We start from the raw sequence: 18,918 nt of genomic DNA on the forward strand, positions 1-18,918 counted from the left end.
TATAAATTTTGCGCAAACCAACCGATAAACGATTATTGCGATTTTTTTTTACCAAAAATGGGTAGAAGAATACGTATCGGCCTAAACTGAGAAAAAAAAAATTATATATATTTTTGGGGGATATTTATTACAGCAAAAAGTAAAAAATATTGAATTTTTTTCAAAATTGTCGCTCTATTTTTGTTTATAGCGCAAAAAATAAAAACCGCAGAGGTGATCAAATACCACCAAAAGAAAGCTCTATTTGTGGGGAAAAAAGGACGCCAATTTTGTTTGGGAGCCACGTCGCACAACCGCGCAATTGTCTGTTAAAACGACGCAGTCCCGAACTGTAAAAACCCCTTGGGTCTTTAGGCAGCAATATGGTCCGGGGCTTAAAGCGGGGGTTCACCCTTAGAGGGCACTTTTCCCCCTTAGATTCCTGCTCGTTATTACTAGGGGAATCGGCTATTTATTTTAAAATATGTGCAGTACTTACCCGTTTACGAGACGCATCCTCTCCGTCGCTTCCGGGTATGGGCTTCGGGAATGGGCGTTCCTTCTTGATTGACAGGCTTCCGAGAGGCTTCCGATGGTCGCATCCATCGCGTCACGATTTTCCGAAAGAAGCCGAACGTCGGTGCGCAGGCGCAGTATAGAGCCGCACCGACGTTCGGCTTCTTTCGGCTACGAGTGACGCGATGGATGCGACCGTCGGAAGCCTCTCGGAAGAATGTCAATCAAGAAGGAACGCCCGCTCCCGAAGACCCATACCCGGAAGCGACGGAAGAAGATGCAGCTCGAAAACGGGTAAGTACTGCTCATATTTTAATATAAATAGCCGATTCCCCTAGACCGAACGAGCAGGAAGCTAAGGGGAGATTTATTTATTTTTTTTAAATGGGTGAACTCCCGCTTTAAGTGGTTAAAGTGGCGTTTTTAAAAACGTCGTTTTTTTTCATCACATAAAGTGATGGTGTGTACGCGGCATTAGATGACTTTTTTGATGCAAAAAAATGCATCCAAAGTCGGGGGTCGTCTTATACGCCTGATTTAAAAGCCGCTCCTTCTCCTCAGAGTGTCCTGTGATAGGCGGAACACAAATCTTCCCAGCAGCGCCTCTGTTCTGTGTTCCTCCTATCACAGATGCCTTCTCATCCTCGGACCAGAGGATGAGAGAGTTCCGCCTATCACAGGACAGTCTGAGAAGAAGGCGCGGCATTCAAATCATGGACGCTCGCAGCACGGAGACTGTCACCGGCCTGACGTGAGTGATGGCACTGTTGGCACAGTGGGGAAAAGTGATGGCACAGTGGGGGGAAAGTGATTGCACAGTGGGGAGAAAGTGATGGCACAGTGGGGGCAAGTGATGGCACAGTGGGGGCAAGTGATGGCACAGTGGGGAAAAGTGATGGCACAGTGGGGGGAAAGTGATTGCACAGTGGGGAGAAAGTGATGGCACAGTGGGGGCAAGTGATGGCACAGTGGGGGCAAGTGATGGCACAGTGGGGGCAAGTGATGGCACAGTGTAGGCAAGTGACGGCAAAGTTTAGGCAAGTGATGGCACAGTGGGGGGAAAGTGATGGCACAGTGGGGAGCAAGTGATGGCACAGTGGGGGGAAAGTGATGGCACAGTGGGGAGCAAGTGATGGCACAGTGGGGGCAAGTGATGGCACAGTGGGGGCAAGTGATGGCACAGTGTAGGCAAGTGATGGCACAGTGTAGGCAAGTGATGGCACAGTGGGGGCAAGTGATGGCACAGTGGGGGCAAGTGATGGCACAGTGTAGGCAAGTGATGGCACAGTGGGGGCAAGTGATGGCACAATGTAGGCAAGTGATGGCACAGTGTAGGAAAGTGATGGCACAGTGGGGGCAAGTGATGGCACAGTGTAGGCAAGTGATGGCACAGTGTAGGCAAGTGATGGCACAGTGGGGGCAAGTGATGGCACAGTGTAGGCAAGTGATGGCACAGTGTAGGCAAGTGATGGCACAGTGGGGGCAAGTGATGGCACAATGTAGGCAAGTGATGGCACAGTGGGGGCAAGTGATGGCACAGTGTGGGCAAGTGATGGCACAGTGGGGGCAAGTGATGGCACAGTGGGGGCAAGTGATGGCACAGTGTAGGCAAGTGATGGCACAGTGTAGGCAAGTGATGGCACAATGTAGGCAAGTGATGGCACAGTGTAGGAAAGTAATGGCACAGTGTAGGAAAGTGATGGCACAGTGGGGGCAAGTGATGGCACAGTGTAGGCAAGTGATGGCACAGTGTGGGCAAGTGATGGCACAGTGGGGGCAAGTGATGGCACAGTGGGGGCAAGTAATGTAATGGCACAGTGAGGCATGTAATGTAATGGCACAGTGGGGGCAAGTAATGTAATGGCACAGTGAGGCATGTAATGTAATGGCACAGTGGGGGCAAGTAATGTAATGGCACAGTGAGATTTGAAAAAAGCCTGTTTCTGTCAGCGGTTGTTCCGGCTACCCCTCAGCTTCCAGAAAGACTAGTAGGAAGGGGGTCGTCTTATATGGCGAGTATATCCCAAAACCAACATTTTTCCTGGAAAATTAGGGGGTCGTCTTATACGCCGGCAAATACGGTAGATAATCATAATAAGTAAACATATTGAACCGTTCTTTGCATTTTTTGATCTCTAGGGTCAGGAGAAAGCTGCACAGTGATTGGGTTATTAAATTAAAGTACATCCAAGAACTAAAATTCTTTGCATCGTGTTCTGAAGACAGCGAACATTCTTTAGTATTGGATGAAGTAGAAAGGATAACAGATAAGAGGTAATAATTATTACATAGTTACATAGTTGGTAAGATTGAATAAAGACAATAGTTCAACCTGTGTAGATATATGTGTTATGCCGCGGAATTTCCGACAAGAAAAGTTCGATGTGAGTATTTGGTCGGAACTTCCGACCGTGTGTGTAGGCTCCATCGGACTTTTTCTGTCCGAATTTCCAACAACAACAACAATTCGAGAGCTGGTTCTCAATTTTTCCGACAAGAAAGAAAATTTCTTGTCGGAAATTTTCATAATCTGTATGCAATTCCGACGCACAAAAAAAACACACGCATGCTCTGAATCAAGCAGAAGAGCCGAACTTCCTATTGAACTTCATTTTTCTCGGCTCGTCGTAGGTGTTGTACGTCACCGCGTTCTTGACAGTCGGAATTTTGTGTGACCGTGTGTACGCAACACAAGTGTGAGCCAACATTCCCTCGGTCCACGATTTTCTTGTCGGAATTTCCGATCGTGTGTACGCGGCATTAGTGTCCATAGTCATTTCCCATATCCCTGTATATTGTCTTCGCTAAGATGGACATCCAAGAGTCTTTTAAAACAATCAATACTTCCTGCTGACACCACCAATTGTGGAAGAGAGTTCCACATCCTTATTGCCCTGACAGTGAAAGACCCCCTGTGCAGTTTAACAACTTAAGACCCGGACCTTTATGCAGGTAAAGGACCTGGCCAGTTTTTGCGATTCGGCACTGCGTCGCTTTAACTGACAATTGCGCGGTCGTGCGATGTGGCTCCCAAACAAAATTGGAGTCCTTTTTTCCCCACAAATAGAGCTTTCTTTTGGTGGTATTTGATCACCTCTGCGGATTTTATTTTTTGCGCTATTTAAACAAAAATAGAGCGACAATTTTGAAAAAAAATCGACGGCCCAGATTCACGTAGATGGGCGCAAAATTGTGCGGGCGTAACGTATCTCATTTACGTTACGCCGCCGCAAGTTTTTCAGGCAAGTGCTTTATTCACAAAGCACTTGCCTGTAAAGTTGCGGCGGCGTAGCGGAAATCACCCGGCGGAATTCAAATTAGGCGGGTAGGGGGCGTGTATCATTTAAATGATGCGCGTCCCCACGCCGAAGAACTGCACATGCGCCGTCCGTAAAATATCCCAGTGTGCATTGCTCCAAATGACGTCGCAAGGACGTCATTGTTTTCGACCTGAACGTAAATGACGTCCAGCCCCATTAACGGACAACTTACGCAAACGACGTAACTTTTTAAAATTTCGACGCGGGAACGATGGCCATACTAAACATTGGCTGCGCCTCATATAGCAGGGGCAACTTTACGCCGGGAAAAGCCTAACGTAAATGTCGTAACTTTACTGCTTCGGCCGCGCATACGTTCGGGAATTCGCGTATCTAGCTAATTTGCATACTCGATGTGGAAATCGACGGAAGCGCCACCTAGCGGGCAAAAAAAAAATTGCAGTTAAGATCCGACGGCGTAAAAGACTTACACCTGTCGGATCTAATGGATATCTATGCGGAACTGATTCTAAGAATCAGTCGCATAGATACGACGGGCCAGATTAGGACTTACGACGGCGTACATGTCGCTGCGCCGTTGTAAGTCCTTTGAGAATCTAGGCCTATATTTTTAACTTTTTGCTATAATAAATATCCCCCAAAAAAGATATAAAAAGATAAAAGATAAAAAAGATACGTATTCTTCTACCTATTTGGTAAAAAAAATCTCAATAAGCACTTATTGATTGGTTTGCGCAAAATTTATAGCGTTTAGAACCATTGTCATTTTCAGAGCAAAAAATGCTATAAAAATGTATTGTTTACTGCGAAAATTACAATTGCAGTTTGGGAGTTAACCACTAGGGGCGCTGACGGGGTTAAGTGTGACCTCATATGTGTTTCTAACTGTAGGGGGCGGGGCTGGACGTGTGACGTCATTGATCGTGTTTCCCTATATCAGGGAACAGACTATCAATGACACTGCCACAACGAAGAACAGGGAAGGTGTGTTTACACTCACCTCTCCCCGTTCTTCAGCTCCGGAGGACCGATCCAGGGACACCGGCGGCGATCGGGTCCCGCGGGCACGGAGCTTCGGACCGGGTCGCGTGCACACGCCGGCGGCGCGCGCGACCCCACGGCTGGGCTTAAAGGGCCATGTACAGATACATGGATGTGCCCAGCCGTACCATTCTGCCGACGTATATCGGCGTGAAGGGGTCCTTAAGTGGTTAAGGTTAAACCACTTCTCCTCCAATCTCATTGTGTGGTCCCGTGTCCTCTTACACTCCCTGAGACTGAACAGTTGCCTTAAAAAAGTATTCCACATTTTGTAATTTTACATCCAAAAACTTAAATGTATTTTGTTGGGATTTTATGTGATAGACCAACACAAAGTGACATATAATTGTGAAGTGGAAGAAAAATTATAAATGATATTACATTTTTTACAAATAAATATGTGAAAAGTGTGGGGGGGGGGTATTTGTATGGCGCCCCCCGGAGTCAATACTTTGTAGAACCCCCTTTCTCTACAATTACAGCTGAAAGTCTTTTGGGGATGTCTCTACCAGCTTTGCACATCTAGAGAGGGACATGTCTGCCCATTCTCCTTTGTAAAATATCTCAAGCTCTGTCAGATTGGATGGAGAGCGTCTGTAAACAGCAATTTTCAAGTTTTGCCACAGATTCTCAATGGGATTTAGGTCTGGACTGTGACTGGGCCATTCTAACACATGAATATGCTTTGATCTAAACCATTCCATTGTAGCTCTGGCTTAGGGTCGTTGTCCTGCTGGAAGGTGAACCTCTGCCCCAGTCTCAAGTCTTTTGCAGACTGCTGAAGAAAAGCATCCCTACAACATGATGCTGCCACCACCATGTTTCATGGTGGGGGTGGTGTGTTCAGGGTGATGTGCAGTGTTAGTTTTCTGCCACACATAGCGTTTTGTTTTAGGCCAAAAAGTAAAATTTTTGTCTCATCTGACTAGAGCATCTTCTTCCACATGTTTGCTGTGTCTTCCTATGACTTTCTTTCTCCAATGTCTTTCTTCTTGTCACTCTTCCATAAAGAACAGATTTGTGGAGAGACCACTAATAGTTGTCCTGTGGACAGATTCTCCCCCCTGACCTGTGGATCTCTGCAGCTCCTCCAGAGTTACCATGGACCTCTTGGCTGCTTCTCTGATGAATGCTCTCCTTGCCCGGCCCGGTCAGATTAAGAGGACGGCCATGTCTTGGTAGGTTTGCAGTTGTGCCATACTCTTTCCATTTTCCGATGATGGATTGAACAGAAGCTCCGTGAGATTAAGTTATATTCAATTATTATTTACGTTTTTCGGGTTCAAAGCTTGGGAGATTTTTTTTTAATAACCTAACCCTGCTTTATACTTCTACACAGCTTTATCCCTGACCTGTCTGGTGTGTTCCTTGGCCTTCATGATGCTATTTGCTAAGGTTCTCTAACAAACCTCTGAGGGCTTCACAGAACAGCTGTATTTATACTGAGATTAAATTACACACAGATGGACTATTTACGAATTAGGTGACTTCTGAAGGCAATTGGTTCCACTAGATTTTAGTTAGGGGTATCAGAGTAAAGGGGGCTGAATACAAATGCCGCCCCCCCCCCCAACACTTTTCACATATTTATTTGTAAAAATAATTGAAAACCATTTATTATTTTCCTTCCACTTCACAATTATGTGACACTTTGTGTTTGTCTATCACATACAATCCCAATAACATGCATGTATGTTTTTTGTTGTAACATGACAAAATGTGGAAAATGTCAAGGGGTATGAATACTTTTTCTAGGCGCTGTACATCGCATCAGGAGGCCTATGAGAGAAGATTCTTTAGGAGATGAGTTCCCATTTATGACTCCTGGTTACAAACACCCTATTGGGTAAACTTGCTGTACTGGCCTTCCAAGACAACTTCCAACATAGGCCAGCAAATGGACGAAAAAACTCTGGATAGCCGCACTCCAAAATAACTAAAATAAAGTTGGTCTTTTATTTTCAAATGCACATGCATTCACTGCAAACAACAGGTACAGAAATGGCCGACGCGTTTCACGCTGTACTTCAGCGCTTAGTATTCCAACATAGGCCAAATGGCTTTTTTTAACCAGTCAGTAAACCTCCATAAATGTCTGATATTAAAAAAAAAAAACATGTTGACTTCCAACACTAAAGCAGAAAATCTTCTTTTTCGAAAAAACAGGCCAGTCAGATGTTTTTCTGTTAAAAAAGGGATCACGGCATTTGCATTCTCTGTGACCGCCAAACGGATTGTAACTGGAGGTAAGAACATTGTGGTCATAAACGTGTAATCGTGTTTTTAATAGACATGTGCAATTCGTTTAGGGCCAGATCCACAGCCAGCGGGTGTAACTTAAATATTCGGATTTAAGTTACACCGCCGGAAAATTTCTACCTAAGTGCCCGATCCACAAAGCACTTACCTAGAAATGTTCTGCGGTGTAACTTAAATCCGGCCGGCGCAAGGCGTGCCCAATCTACTGCGCATGCTCCCGACGCGATTTTCCCGACGTGCATTGCGCAAAATTACGTTACGCAGAGTTTTGTGAATCGCGCCGGGTAAAAAAAGTTGCGTCGGGAAAAAAAAAAGATGCGGCGGGAAAAAAAATTTTTTTTAAAAAATTTGACAGCGTCGCGGGAAAGAACGGTCTACTTTTACATGGTGTACTAACTTTACACTTTGTAAAAGCAGCCCTAATTTGCGACGGCAAACTAACACTTACGGAGAAAAAACGAAGCGTAAAAGCTTTGTGGATCTCCGTAAGTGCTAATTTGCATACCCGACGCTGGATTTCGACGAGAAATGCCCCCAGCGGCGGATGCGGTACTGCATCCTAAGATCCGACAGTGTAAGTCCCTTACACATGCCGGATCTTCTGCTTATCTATGAGAAACTGATTCTGTGGATACACCGGCGTATCCCTTTTGTGGATCAGGCCCTTAGTTTCTAATTTGTTTTTTAAGGAATTTTGACAAATTAGTTATCTCCGAAATTTGCTAAATTTTCATTTACCGAATTCGAAAATTAGAACTATATTCCAGTTTCGAAATATCAAAAATTCCAATTTTGAAATATCGAAATTTTGGACATTTTGAAATGCGAAAATTTGAAATGATGAAATTCTAAATTTCGGAAATTCGGAAATTTGGAATTTCTGAGATTTGGAAGTTCGAAAATTTGAAAATTCTAAAATCCATAAATGAAAATCTGGAAATTCGAAAGAATCAAAACCCGAAAAACGTAGGCCCCGATTCACAGAGAGCACGGCGCACATTACGCCGCCGTAGAGTAACCCGTATACGCTACGCCGCCGCAGCGCAGAGAGGCAAGCATGGAATTCAGAAAGCCAGTGCTCCCAACGCTGCGCCAGCGTGGCGTGGGTACCAAAGGCGCAGGCCGGCGTAGGTGGAAGTGGGCGTGACCCATGCAAATGAGGCGTGACCCCATGTAAATGATGGGCCGAGCGCCAGACAAGTACTTATAACGAACTGCGCATGCGCCGTAACGTGGACGCATCCCCCTGCGCCTGCTCACAACCACGTCGGAACAACTGCCTAAGATACGCCGGATCACTGCGTACGCCTATGCCCAGCCAGACACACGTCCAATGTATAATGCGCCGACTTGTGTTCCTTGGTGCAGACCTTTGCATGTCTGTTGCTAGGTTACACCTCCTTTATGGGGCATAACTTTACGCCGGACGTACAACTTACGCGCACCTCTCGTAGCCTGCCTCGGGCGCACGCAGGTTCGTGAATCGCCGTATTTCCCTCATTTGCATGTTTGAATAGCTAATGAATGGGAGCAGCACTATGCGCCCAGCCTAAATGTGCGCCACCCTACGCCGGCGTAAGCAAGTTACGTCGGCAGGGTGAAGCCTATTTTTAGGCGCATCTCTGTTTGTGGGTCTTGCGCACAGATACGACGGCGCACATTTGCACTTACGTCGGCGTAACTTGATATACGTTGGCGTAACTGCTTTGTGAATCTGGGCCTTAGATAATAACTAACAATAACTTAACTATTAATAATTAATACAATTATAATTTCCGTTCAAATTCCAAAATTCAAAAAATTGAAAATTCGAAAATTCTAAATTGGAAAATCACAAATCCGAAAATTCCAAAATTTTAAAATCTGAAAAATAAATTTGAAATTCGAAAATCAGAAAATTTTGATTTACGAAAACCAAGGGCCAGATTCACAGAAAAAGTACGCCGGAGTATCTGCTGATACTCCGGCGTACTTTCAAATTTGCCGCGTCGTATCTTTATTTGTAATTCACAAACAAAGATACAACGGCTTTTCGCTAAGATCCGACAGGTGTACGGCTTCGTACGCCTTCGGATCTTAGGATGCAATACTTCGGCGACCACTGGGTGGAGTTTGCGTCGTTTTCCGCGTCGGGTATGCAAATTAGCTGATTACGGCGATCCACAAAGGTACGCGCATTCGTCGCATTCTCTTACGTCGTCGCTAGTCGGTTTTTCCCGTCGCAAACATAAGCCTGCTTTTTCATGGCTTACATTTAGACCAGCCATGTTAAAGTATGGCCGTCGTTCCCGCGTCGAATTTCAATTTTTTTTATTTTTTTGCGTGAGACGTCCGGGAATACGAAAGTACGTTACGCACGTCGCCGTTCAAAAAACACGTCGGGGCACCGTAATTTCGCGCAAAGCACGGTGGGAAATTTCCTAACGGAGCATGCGCATAACGTTCGGCGCGGGAACGCGCCTAATTTAAATGGTACACGCCCCATTTGAAATAGGCGGGCTTGCACCGGACGGCTTTACGCTACGCCGCCGCAAGTTTACAGGCAAGTGCTTTGTGAATCAAGCACTTACGCCGAAAACTTGCGGCGGCATAACGTAAAGGGGATACGTTACGCCGCCGTAATTATTCCTGAATCTGGCCCCAAATTTTCTAATTTTTGGAAAAAAGCAAAAAAGAAAAAAGAATTAAACGAAAACAAATTTTTCGACAATTTGGAAATTTGAAAATTTGAAATTAGGAAATTTGCAATTTCGGGAATTAAGAAATTTGAAATTTCTGAGATTTGGAATTTCGAAAATTTGAAAATTCTAAAATCCATAAATGAAAATCTGGAAATTCGAAAGAATGAAAATCTGAAAATTTGAAAACCCAGAAAAACTTAGATAATAACTAACAATAACTTAACTATTAATAACTAATAAAATTATATTCCTTTCAAAATTCCAAAATTGAAAATTCGAAAATTGGAAAATGGAAAATCACAAATCAGAAAATTCCAAAATTGGAAAATCTGAAAATAAATTCGAAATTCAAAAACCAGAAAATTTTGATTTCCGATTTTTTTTTTCTTCAAATTTTTGGAAAAAAAGAAAAAAAAAGAATGAAACGAAAACAAAATTTTCGACAGTATACTTGTCTAGTTTTTAGAGATAGTGGGCTGGATTCAAGTAGCTTTGCGCATTTTTTACGGAGGCGCAGCGTTTTTGCCCTGTGCCCCCGCAAATTTACTGCGCTGCCCTTGATTCACGGAGCAGTAGCGCGCCGGCAAAATGCCCGGCGTAAGCGCGCACAATTTAAATGATCCCGTAGGGGGCGGGAATCATTTGAATTAGGCGCGTTCCCGCGCCGAGCGTAGAGCGCATGCTCCGTCGGGAAACTTTCCCGACGTGCATTGCGGCAAATGACGTCGCAAGGAAGTTATTTGCTTCAAAGTGAACGTGAATGGCGTCCAGCGCCATTCACTATTCACTTACGCAAACTACGTAAATTTCAAATTTCGCGACGCGGAAACGACGGGTATACGTAACATACGTGAAAACCGCCGTACGGAAACAACGTAAATTGCGTACGCAGGGCTCGCGCAACGTTGTGAATCGGCGTTAGTATGCAATTTGCATACTATACGCTGAGCACAATGGGAACGCCACCTAGCGGCCATCACAAGAATGCAGCCTAAGATATGCGGGCATAAGAGCCTTATGCCGCGCAGATCTTAGGCTGCAGTTAGCGTAACGAGGTTCCTGAATCAGGAGCATTCGTTATGCCGGGGCAAGTAAGCAATTGCACTGTGTAACTATGGTTACACAGGCGCAATTGCTTCTTGAATCCAGCCCAGTGTTTGCAGATAATATTTGGTGTTTTATTGTTTATTTATACTGTATTTACACAGAGCTTTATAACATGAGGACAGTTCAGTTACAATACAATTTAATACAGGAGGAATCAATTAGAGCTTACAATCTAAAGGGAAAGGGTCAAGTGATATAAAAGGTAATAGCTGTGGGGAGCAGGGCTGTCTTAATGAGAGGGCACACCTGGGCACTGCCCAGGGGCCCCAGCTGCATGGGGGCCCCTGCACTTTCCCCAAAAGCAGCTGGTCCTTGTGTCCACGCTGCCCTGAAATTGGGGGCCCCATGGTGGCACTGAGAGTGATGGATACACAGGGGAGGATAAGCTTCTCTGAAGAGGAGGGTTTTCAGGGATCGTCTAAAAGCAGACAGAGTAGGAGATAGTCGGACAGATTGGGGTAGGGAGTTCCAGAGGATGGAGGAGGCTCAGGAAAAGTCCTGGAGGTGAGTATGGGAGAAGGTAAAGAGGAAGCTATAGAGCAGGAGGTCTTGGAAGAAAATATTTATTTGCATTTCACTAAGTACTGGAGCATTGTCCTTTATCAGCCAAGATCAAAATATCAAAGTGCCCCCCCCCCCCCAACCATTTTGTCCAGCTCCCAACATATACAGTATATTTTTGCCTATGTTCTTTCTTCCATACAGATAGTTGTATTTATTTAGCCACGGTGTAAATGCATACATTTGTGTGTATGTGCAGTCAGTGAGGGTAGGTGTCAGACTGGCAAAGACTGAGCTCCTAGGCGCCATGGTGGCAATAGATGAGTATTTTGAGCTAAATGCAGCACCTGAGATCTCTGGGCCAAATCCACAGCCCCGCAGCGCAATGTAACTTAAGTGATTTAAGTTACACTGCCGCAAATTTCCTAAGTTAGGTATCGATCCACAACACACTTACCTGGAAATTAGCGGCGGTGTAACTCAAATCCGTCCGGCGCAAGGCGTGCCGAATCTAATGGGGCGAGTCCCATTTAAATTAGACGCGCTCCCGCGCCGGACGTACTACGCATGCTCCGTCTGGTAACTTACCCGACCTGCATTGCGCTAACTGACGTCGCTCCGGCGTCATTTGCTTAGACGGTAACGTAAATGGCGTCCAGCGCCATTCACGGACGTCTAATGCAAACGACGTAGAGTTTGAATTTTCGACGCGGGAACGACGGCCATACTTAATAGGGCTTAGTCAAATAGGACTCAGCCCTATTTTTACACGGCGTAACTCGACGTAAACGACGTAGCATTAGAGCGACGGGCCCATCGGAGCGTTCGTGGATCGCCGTAAGTGTTCATTTGCATATTCTAGGCCGGCCGCAATGGCCTCGCCACCAAGCGGCCGGCCTAGAATTGCATCCTTAACCACTTGCTTACTGGGCACATAAACCCCCTTCGTTCCCAGGCGAAATCTCAGCGTCCGGCACTGCGTCGCTTTAACTGACAATTGCGCGGTCGTGCGACGTGGCTCCCAAACAAAATTGGCGTCCTTTTTTCCCCACAAATAGAGCTTTCTTTTGGTGGTATTTGATCACCGCTGCGGTTTTTATTTTTTGCGCTATAAACAAAAAAAGAGCAACAATTTAAAAAAAATATATATTTTTTTTACTTGTTGCTATAATAAATATCCCAATTTTTTTTTAAAAAAACTATTTTTTTTTCTCAGTTAAGGCCGATACGTATTTTTCGACGTATTTTTGTAGCCTGGGTGTGTTATAACTGTGTGGGGGGAGGGGGGTGACTGGGGGAGGGGACCGATGCTGTGTCTCTATGTACAAGAGACACAGATCGGTCTCCTCTCCTCTGACAGCACGTGGAGCTCTGTGTTTACACACAGAGCTCCACGTCCCTGCTGTCACCTGCCGTGTCACCGACGATCGCGTGTACCCGGCGGACATCGCGGCCGCCAGGTACACGCATCGGGTCTTCGGCGATGCGCCGGGACAGTTTTTACCCGCCGCGCGCCACCCAGTGGCGCGCGCGGGTAATGCACATACAAGGCCGTGTTTAAACGGCCACTTGGCACTTGAGAGCCGCGCTGCGGACGTATTTCGTCTATAGCGCGGATCTCAAGTGGTTAAGATCCGACAGTGTAATTCAATTACACATGTCGGATCTTCTGCCTATCTATGGTAAACTGATTCTGTGGATCAGTTCCATAGATAGAAACAGGGATACGACGGCGTATCAGTAGATACGCCGGCGTATCCCTTTTGTGGATTACCCCCTCTGTTACTACAGAGTGGGGAGCCCACAAGGCTGTTTTGAGGGGGAAACTTATTAGTCTCTGGCAGCTTCTCGCAATAAAGCAAATCAGCATAAAATACTGTCCCTCACACAGGAACTAGATAAATTATATAAGAACTCTGGAGACCGGGGGCCTAGAGTCCACTAGACTTTCTACAGACCGGAAACGTTTGGAACTGGACACACGACCAAAGTGGAGAAAGCCCTGAGATGGTCCAAGGCCAAGTTTCTACTTGGTGACAATTCTGCCTCAACTATGTTTGCTAAAGTGCTGAACCAGTCTCTTCGCCCACCACATGTATATAAATTAAAGGGGTTGTAAAAGTACAATATTTTCCTAAATATCTTCCTTTACCTTAGTGCAGTCCTCCTGCATATACCTCATCCTTCCATTTTGCTTTTAAATGTCCTTATTTCTTCTGAGAAATCCTCACTTCCTGTTCTTCTGTCTGTAACTCCACACAGTAATGCAAGGCTTTCTCCCTGGTGTGGAGTGTCGTGCTCGCCCCCTCCCTTGGACTACAGGAGAGTCAGAACGCTCTCTACGTTGCAGATCGAGAAAGGAGCTGTGTGTTAGTGGGCGTCCTGACTTTCCTGTAGTCCAAGGGAGGGGGCGAGCACGACACTCCACACCAGGGAGAAAGCCTCGCATTACGGTGTGGAGTTACAGACAGAAGAACAGGAAGTGAGGATTTCTCAGAAGAAATAAGGGCCCGGATTCAGAGAGCAATTGCGCCTGCGTAACCATAGTTACGCAGCGCAATTGCTTGCTTGCGCCAGCGTTACGAATGCTCCTGGTTTACGAACATCGTAACGCCGACTGCAGCCTAAAATCTGCGTGGCATAAGGCTCTTATGCCACGCAGATTTTAGGCTGCATTCTTGCGATAACCGCTAGGGGGCGCTCCCATGGTGCTCAGTGTATAGTATGCAAATTGCATACTAACACCGATTCACAATGTTGCGCGAGCCCTGCGTACGCAAGTTACGTCGTTTCCGTACGGCGTGTTTAGCGTAAGGCTGCCCCTTCCAATAGTAGGGGCAGCCAATGCTAAAGTATACCCGCCGTTCCCGCGTCGCGAAATTTTAATTTCACGTCGTTTGCGTAAGTGATTCTTGAATGGCGCTGGACGCCATTCACGTTCACTTTGAAGCAAATGACGTCCTTGCGACGTCATTTGCCGCAATGCACGTCGGGAAAGTTTCCCGACGGCGCATGCGCTTTACGATCGGCGCGGGAACGCACCTAATTTAAATGATTCCCGCCCCCTGCGGGATCATTTAAATTGCGCGCGCTTACACCGGGCAATTTTGCAGGCGCGCCCTTGCAGTTTACGGAGCTACTGCTCCGTGAATCGAGGGCAGCGGCGCAAATTTGCGGGGGCGCAGGGCCCTGTGCCTTTGTAATTTAGGCGCAAATCTTACTGAATCTGGGCCAAGGACATTTAAAATAAAAATGGAAGGATGAGGTAAGTGAAGGAGGACTGCACTAAGCAGGGCCGTCTTAATAGCATCATGGGCCCCTGGGCAAAGTAATGCTCTGGGGCCCCTACAATGATGACAGTGCAGGTAAACAGACATCAAGTAGGTAGGAGGCAGACTGCCTCCTCTGTGTATCTATCACTCTCAGTGGCATCAAAACCAATTTGCCATGTAGTTGCCCACCCCATTCATTTGTTCAGATCTTCCTGTAAGGTTTCCACATCCTGCGGAGAAGTTATTGCCCTGCTTAGCTTAGTATCGTCCGTAAATACAGATTTTTGCCATGTTACCACTGTACCCTCTTTATTCCATTATTTTATCAATGAATATTGTTTTTTAGGACCTGACAAGCTAATACGCTTATGGAACCCTCTGATAACCACAAAACCCATGGAAGAATTGCGCGGTCACCGATTTACAATTGCAGACATTGCGGTCAATGACCAAGATCAACAGGTCATCAGTGTTTGCACACATAGGGTAAATAATTATATCTATTGAAATGCCAAGGATATCATTATCGCTTGAGTAGAGTAATAAGGTAGATGTTGAAGGAAACCTGTAGTGATAGAAATACTGGGGCTGCCAATTTTGATGTCTTTCTAAGGGCACAGACATAGCCTACGCATCCATGCACCAGGGGCGGATAAAGAGTCTAGTCTCTGGAGGGGCACTACCAGAAAATATTTTTTTGGGGGGCAATTTATCAAGGAAATGACTGGTGTTAGTGCTTCAATGATCACGGCACCATGGTTGTTATGGTATCAGGATGATTGAAGCGCATTATTTATATTATTAAATTGTAATATAAAATGAAATGAAATGGTTCAACTCACCATAATGCAGAATCAGTGGGAGCCCCGAGTGTGTCACTTGCCATGCCACCTGCCACCAGATGCAGCTTGTTACTTGCCACGTCGCCTGCAACACGTTGCGGATTGTCACTTGCCACGTCGCCTGCAACACGTTGCGGATTGTCACTTGCCACACATTGCAGATTGTCACTTGCCGCACGTTCCAGATTGTCACTTGCCACACGTTGCGGATTGTCACTTGCCACACATTGCGGATTGTCACTTGCCACATCACCTGCCACACATTGCAGATTGTCACTTGCCGCACGTTCCAGATTGTCACTTGCCGCACGTTCCAGATTGTCACTTGCCACACGTTGCGGACTGTCACTTGCCACACGTTGCGGATTGTCACTTGCCACACGTTGTAGATTGTCACTTGCCACACGTTGTAGATTGTCACTTGCCACACATTGCGGATTGTCATTTGCCACACGTTGCGGATTGTCACTTGCCACACGTTGTGGATTGTCACCTGCCACACGTTGCGGATTGTCACTTGCCACACGTTGCGGATTGTCACTTGCCACACGTTGCGGATTGTCACTTGCCACACGTTGTGGATTGTCACCTGCCACACGTTGCGGATTGTCACTTGCCACACGTTGCGGATTGTCACTTGCCACACGTTGCGGATTGTCACTTGCCTCACGTTGCGGATTGTCACTTGCCACACATTGTGGATTGTCACTTGCCACACGTTGCAGATTGTCACTTGCCACACGTTGCGGATTGTCACTTGCCACACGTTGCGGACTGTCACTTGCCACACGTTGCGGATTGTCACTTGCCACACGTTGTAGATTGTCACTTGCCACACGTTGTAGATTGTCACTTGCCACACATTGCGGATTGTCATTTGCCACACGTTGCGGATTGTCACTTGCCACACGTTGTGGATTGTCACCTGCCACACGTTGCGGATTGTCACTTGCCACACATTGTGGATTGTCACTTGCCACACGTTGCAGATTGTCACTTGCCACACGTTGCGGATTGTCACTTGCCACACATTGCGGATTGTCACTTGCCATACGTTGCGGATTGTCACTTGCCACACGTTGCGGATTGTCACTTGCCACACGTTGCGGATTGTCACTTGCCACACATTGTGGATTGTCACTTGCCACACATTGCGGATTGTCACTTGCCACACATTGTGGATTGTCACTTGCCACACGTTGCGGATTGTCACTTGCCTCACGTTGCGGATTGTCACTTGCCACACATTGTGGATTGTCACTTACCACACGTTGCGGATTGTCACTTGCCACACATTGTGGATTGTCACTTGCCACACGTTGCGGATTGTCACTTGCCACACCTTGCAGATTGTCACTTGCCACACGTTGCGGATTGTCACTTGCCACACATTGTGGATTGTCACTTGCCACACATTGTGGATTGTCACTTGCCACACATTGTGGATTGTCACTTGCCACACCTTGCAGATTGTCACTTGCCACACCTTGCAGATTGTCACTTGCCACACGTTGCGGATTGTCACTTGCCACACATTGAGGATTGCCACTTGCCACACATTGTGGATTGTTACTTGCCACACGTTGCGGATTGTCACTTGCCACACGTTGCGGATTGTCACTTGCCACACATTGTGGATTGCCACTTGCCACACATTGCGGATTGTTACTTGCCACACGTTGCAGATTGTCACTTGCCACACGTTGCGGATTGTCACTTGCCACACGTTGCGGATTGTCACTTGCCACACGTTGCAGATTGTCACTTGCCACACGTTGCGGATTGTCACTTGCCACACGTTGCGGATTGTCACTTGCCACATCACCTGCCACGCATTGCAGATTGTCACTTGCCACAAGTTGTGGAATGCCACTTGCCTGCCACCAGATGCAGATTGTCACTTGCCACCTCACCTGCAGGGATGCAGGGCAGGCGCGGGGCGATGAGACATGTCATCTCTCTGCTCCCCGGGCCACATATCGATAAACTGAGGGAAAAAAAATGTTTCTAAAAAAAATTGTGATATTTATTAAATCAAAAAGTAAAAAATATTGTGTTTTTGTTTAAATTGTTGCTCTTTTTATTTATAGCGCAAACAAAATAAAAATCACAGAGGTGATCAAATACCACCAAAAGAAAGCTCTATTTGTGGGGGAAAAAACATAAAGGGCCAGATTCTCGTATCTCCGTGCAATTTTGGCACGCGCCGTCCGTGGAATTTCCCAGTGTGCATTGCAAGAACGTCATTGGTTTCGACGTGAACGTAAATGACGTCCAGCCCCATTCACGGACGACGTAAACGACGTAACTTTTTCAAATTTCGATGCGGGAACGACGGACATACTTAACATTGGCTGCGCCTCATATAGCAGGGGCAACTATACGCCGGGAAAAGCCTAACGTAAACGTCGTAACTTTACTGCGTCGGCCGCGCGTACGTTCGGGAATTCGCGTATCTAGCTAATTTGTATACTCGACCCGGAATTCGACGGAAGCGCCACCTAGCGGTCAAAAAAAAATGCAGTTTAGATCCGACGGCGTAACAGACTTACGCCTGTCGGATCTAATGGATATCTATGCGTAACTGATTATAAGAATCAGACGCATAGATACGACGGGGCGGATTAGGACTTACGACTGCGTACATGGCGCTGCACCGTCGTAAGTCCTTTAAGAAGCTGGGCCAAAGATTTCATTTGGATACAGTGTTGCATGACCGCGCAATTGTCATTCAAAGTGCAACAGCGCTGAAAACGAAAAATTGGTCTGGGCAGGAAGGGGGTGAAAATGCCCGGTATTGAAGTGGCTAATACATGTTTGGTATCATGGTAATCCTTAAAATATGAACTAAAGTATATCTTTGGGCCTGACTGATGAAATAATCTCTGCATGTATGTGTTTCAGGAATATAGAGTATGGGATATACAAACCCAAGCATTGCTCGAAATTTTTTGTGATACACAGCAGGGACCTGGAGATCTCAGAATAAATTCAATGGTATTTGACGATGGAAACAGTAGACTACTCGCTGGTAAGGCTAATTAAATATGGACTGTACACTTCCATGGTTGCTAGAAAGCTGTTCCTTGTGTAGCGCCCCCTTTACTTTCAGTACGGGCACTACGCTAAAGTTAGTGGGGAATGGGAGAGTTATTTTGCTCCCATTCACAATTTGTTAAATTGCAGGGCTGCTGTCATTTCTGAACTGTCTTGTAGGTCAGTCTGCGTTCCAGGGGTGTGATCCCACCCCTGGGCGACAGTTGGCGCTAGAGAGGTTCTGGCAGAGCCACTTTTCCCCAGCAGCCAATTAGAGGAGTTTTCCCTCGCTGGACATGCTGGGGAGGGGTATATATGTGGCAGCCGCCATTTATTTGTGTTCTCTTCGCGGGGTCCGAGTTGTAGGTGCGGCATCCGCCTTCAGGGTGCGCGCATCCAAGGA

At 46.3% G+C, this 18,918-nt stretch overlaps 1 protein-coding gene across 1 annotated transcript in view; it reads left to right on the plus strand.

The window, feature by feature from the left end:
* Positions 1–18,918, plus strand: part of LOC120941363 (WD repeat-containing protein 64-like) — a 125,672-nt gene that overhangs the window by 23,873 nt on the left and 82,881 nt on the right. Inside the window, exons 5-8 of the mRNA XM_040354701.1 lie at positions 2,635–2,769; positions 6,984–7,063; positions 14,984–15,123; positions 18,384–18,510. Coding sequence (XP_040210635.1) covers positions 2,635–2,769; positions 6,984–7,063; positions 14,984–15,123; positions 18,384–18,510 — 482 coding nt within the window. The remainder of the gene's footprint in view (positions 1–2,634; positions 2,770–6,983; positions 7,064–14,983; positions 15,124–18,383; positions 18,511–18,918) is intronic.

The sequence above is a fragment of the Rana temporaria genome, chromosome 5 (assembly GCF_905171775.1).
Source record: "Rana temporaria chromosome 5, aRanTem1.1, whole genome shotgun sequence".
NCBI lineage: Eukaryota > Metazoa > Chordata > Amphibia > Anura > Ranidae > Rana > Rana temporaria.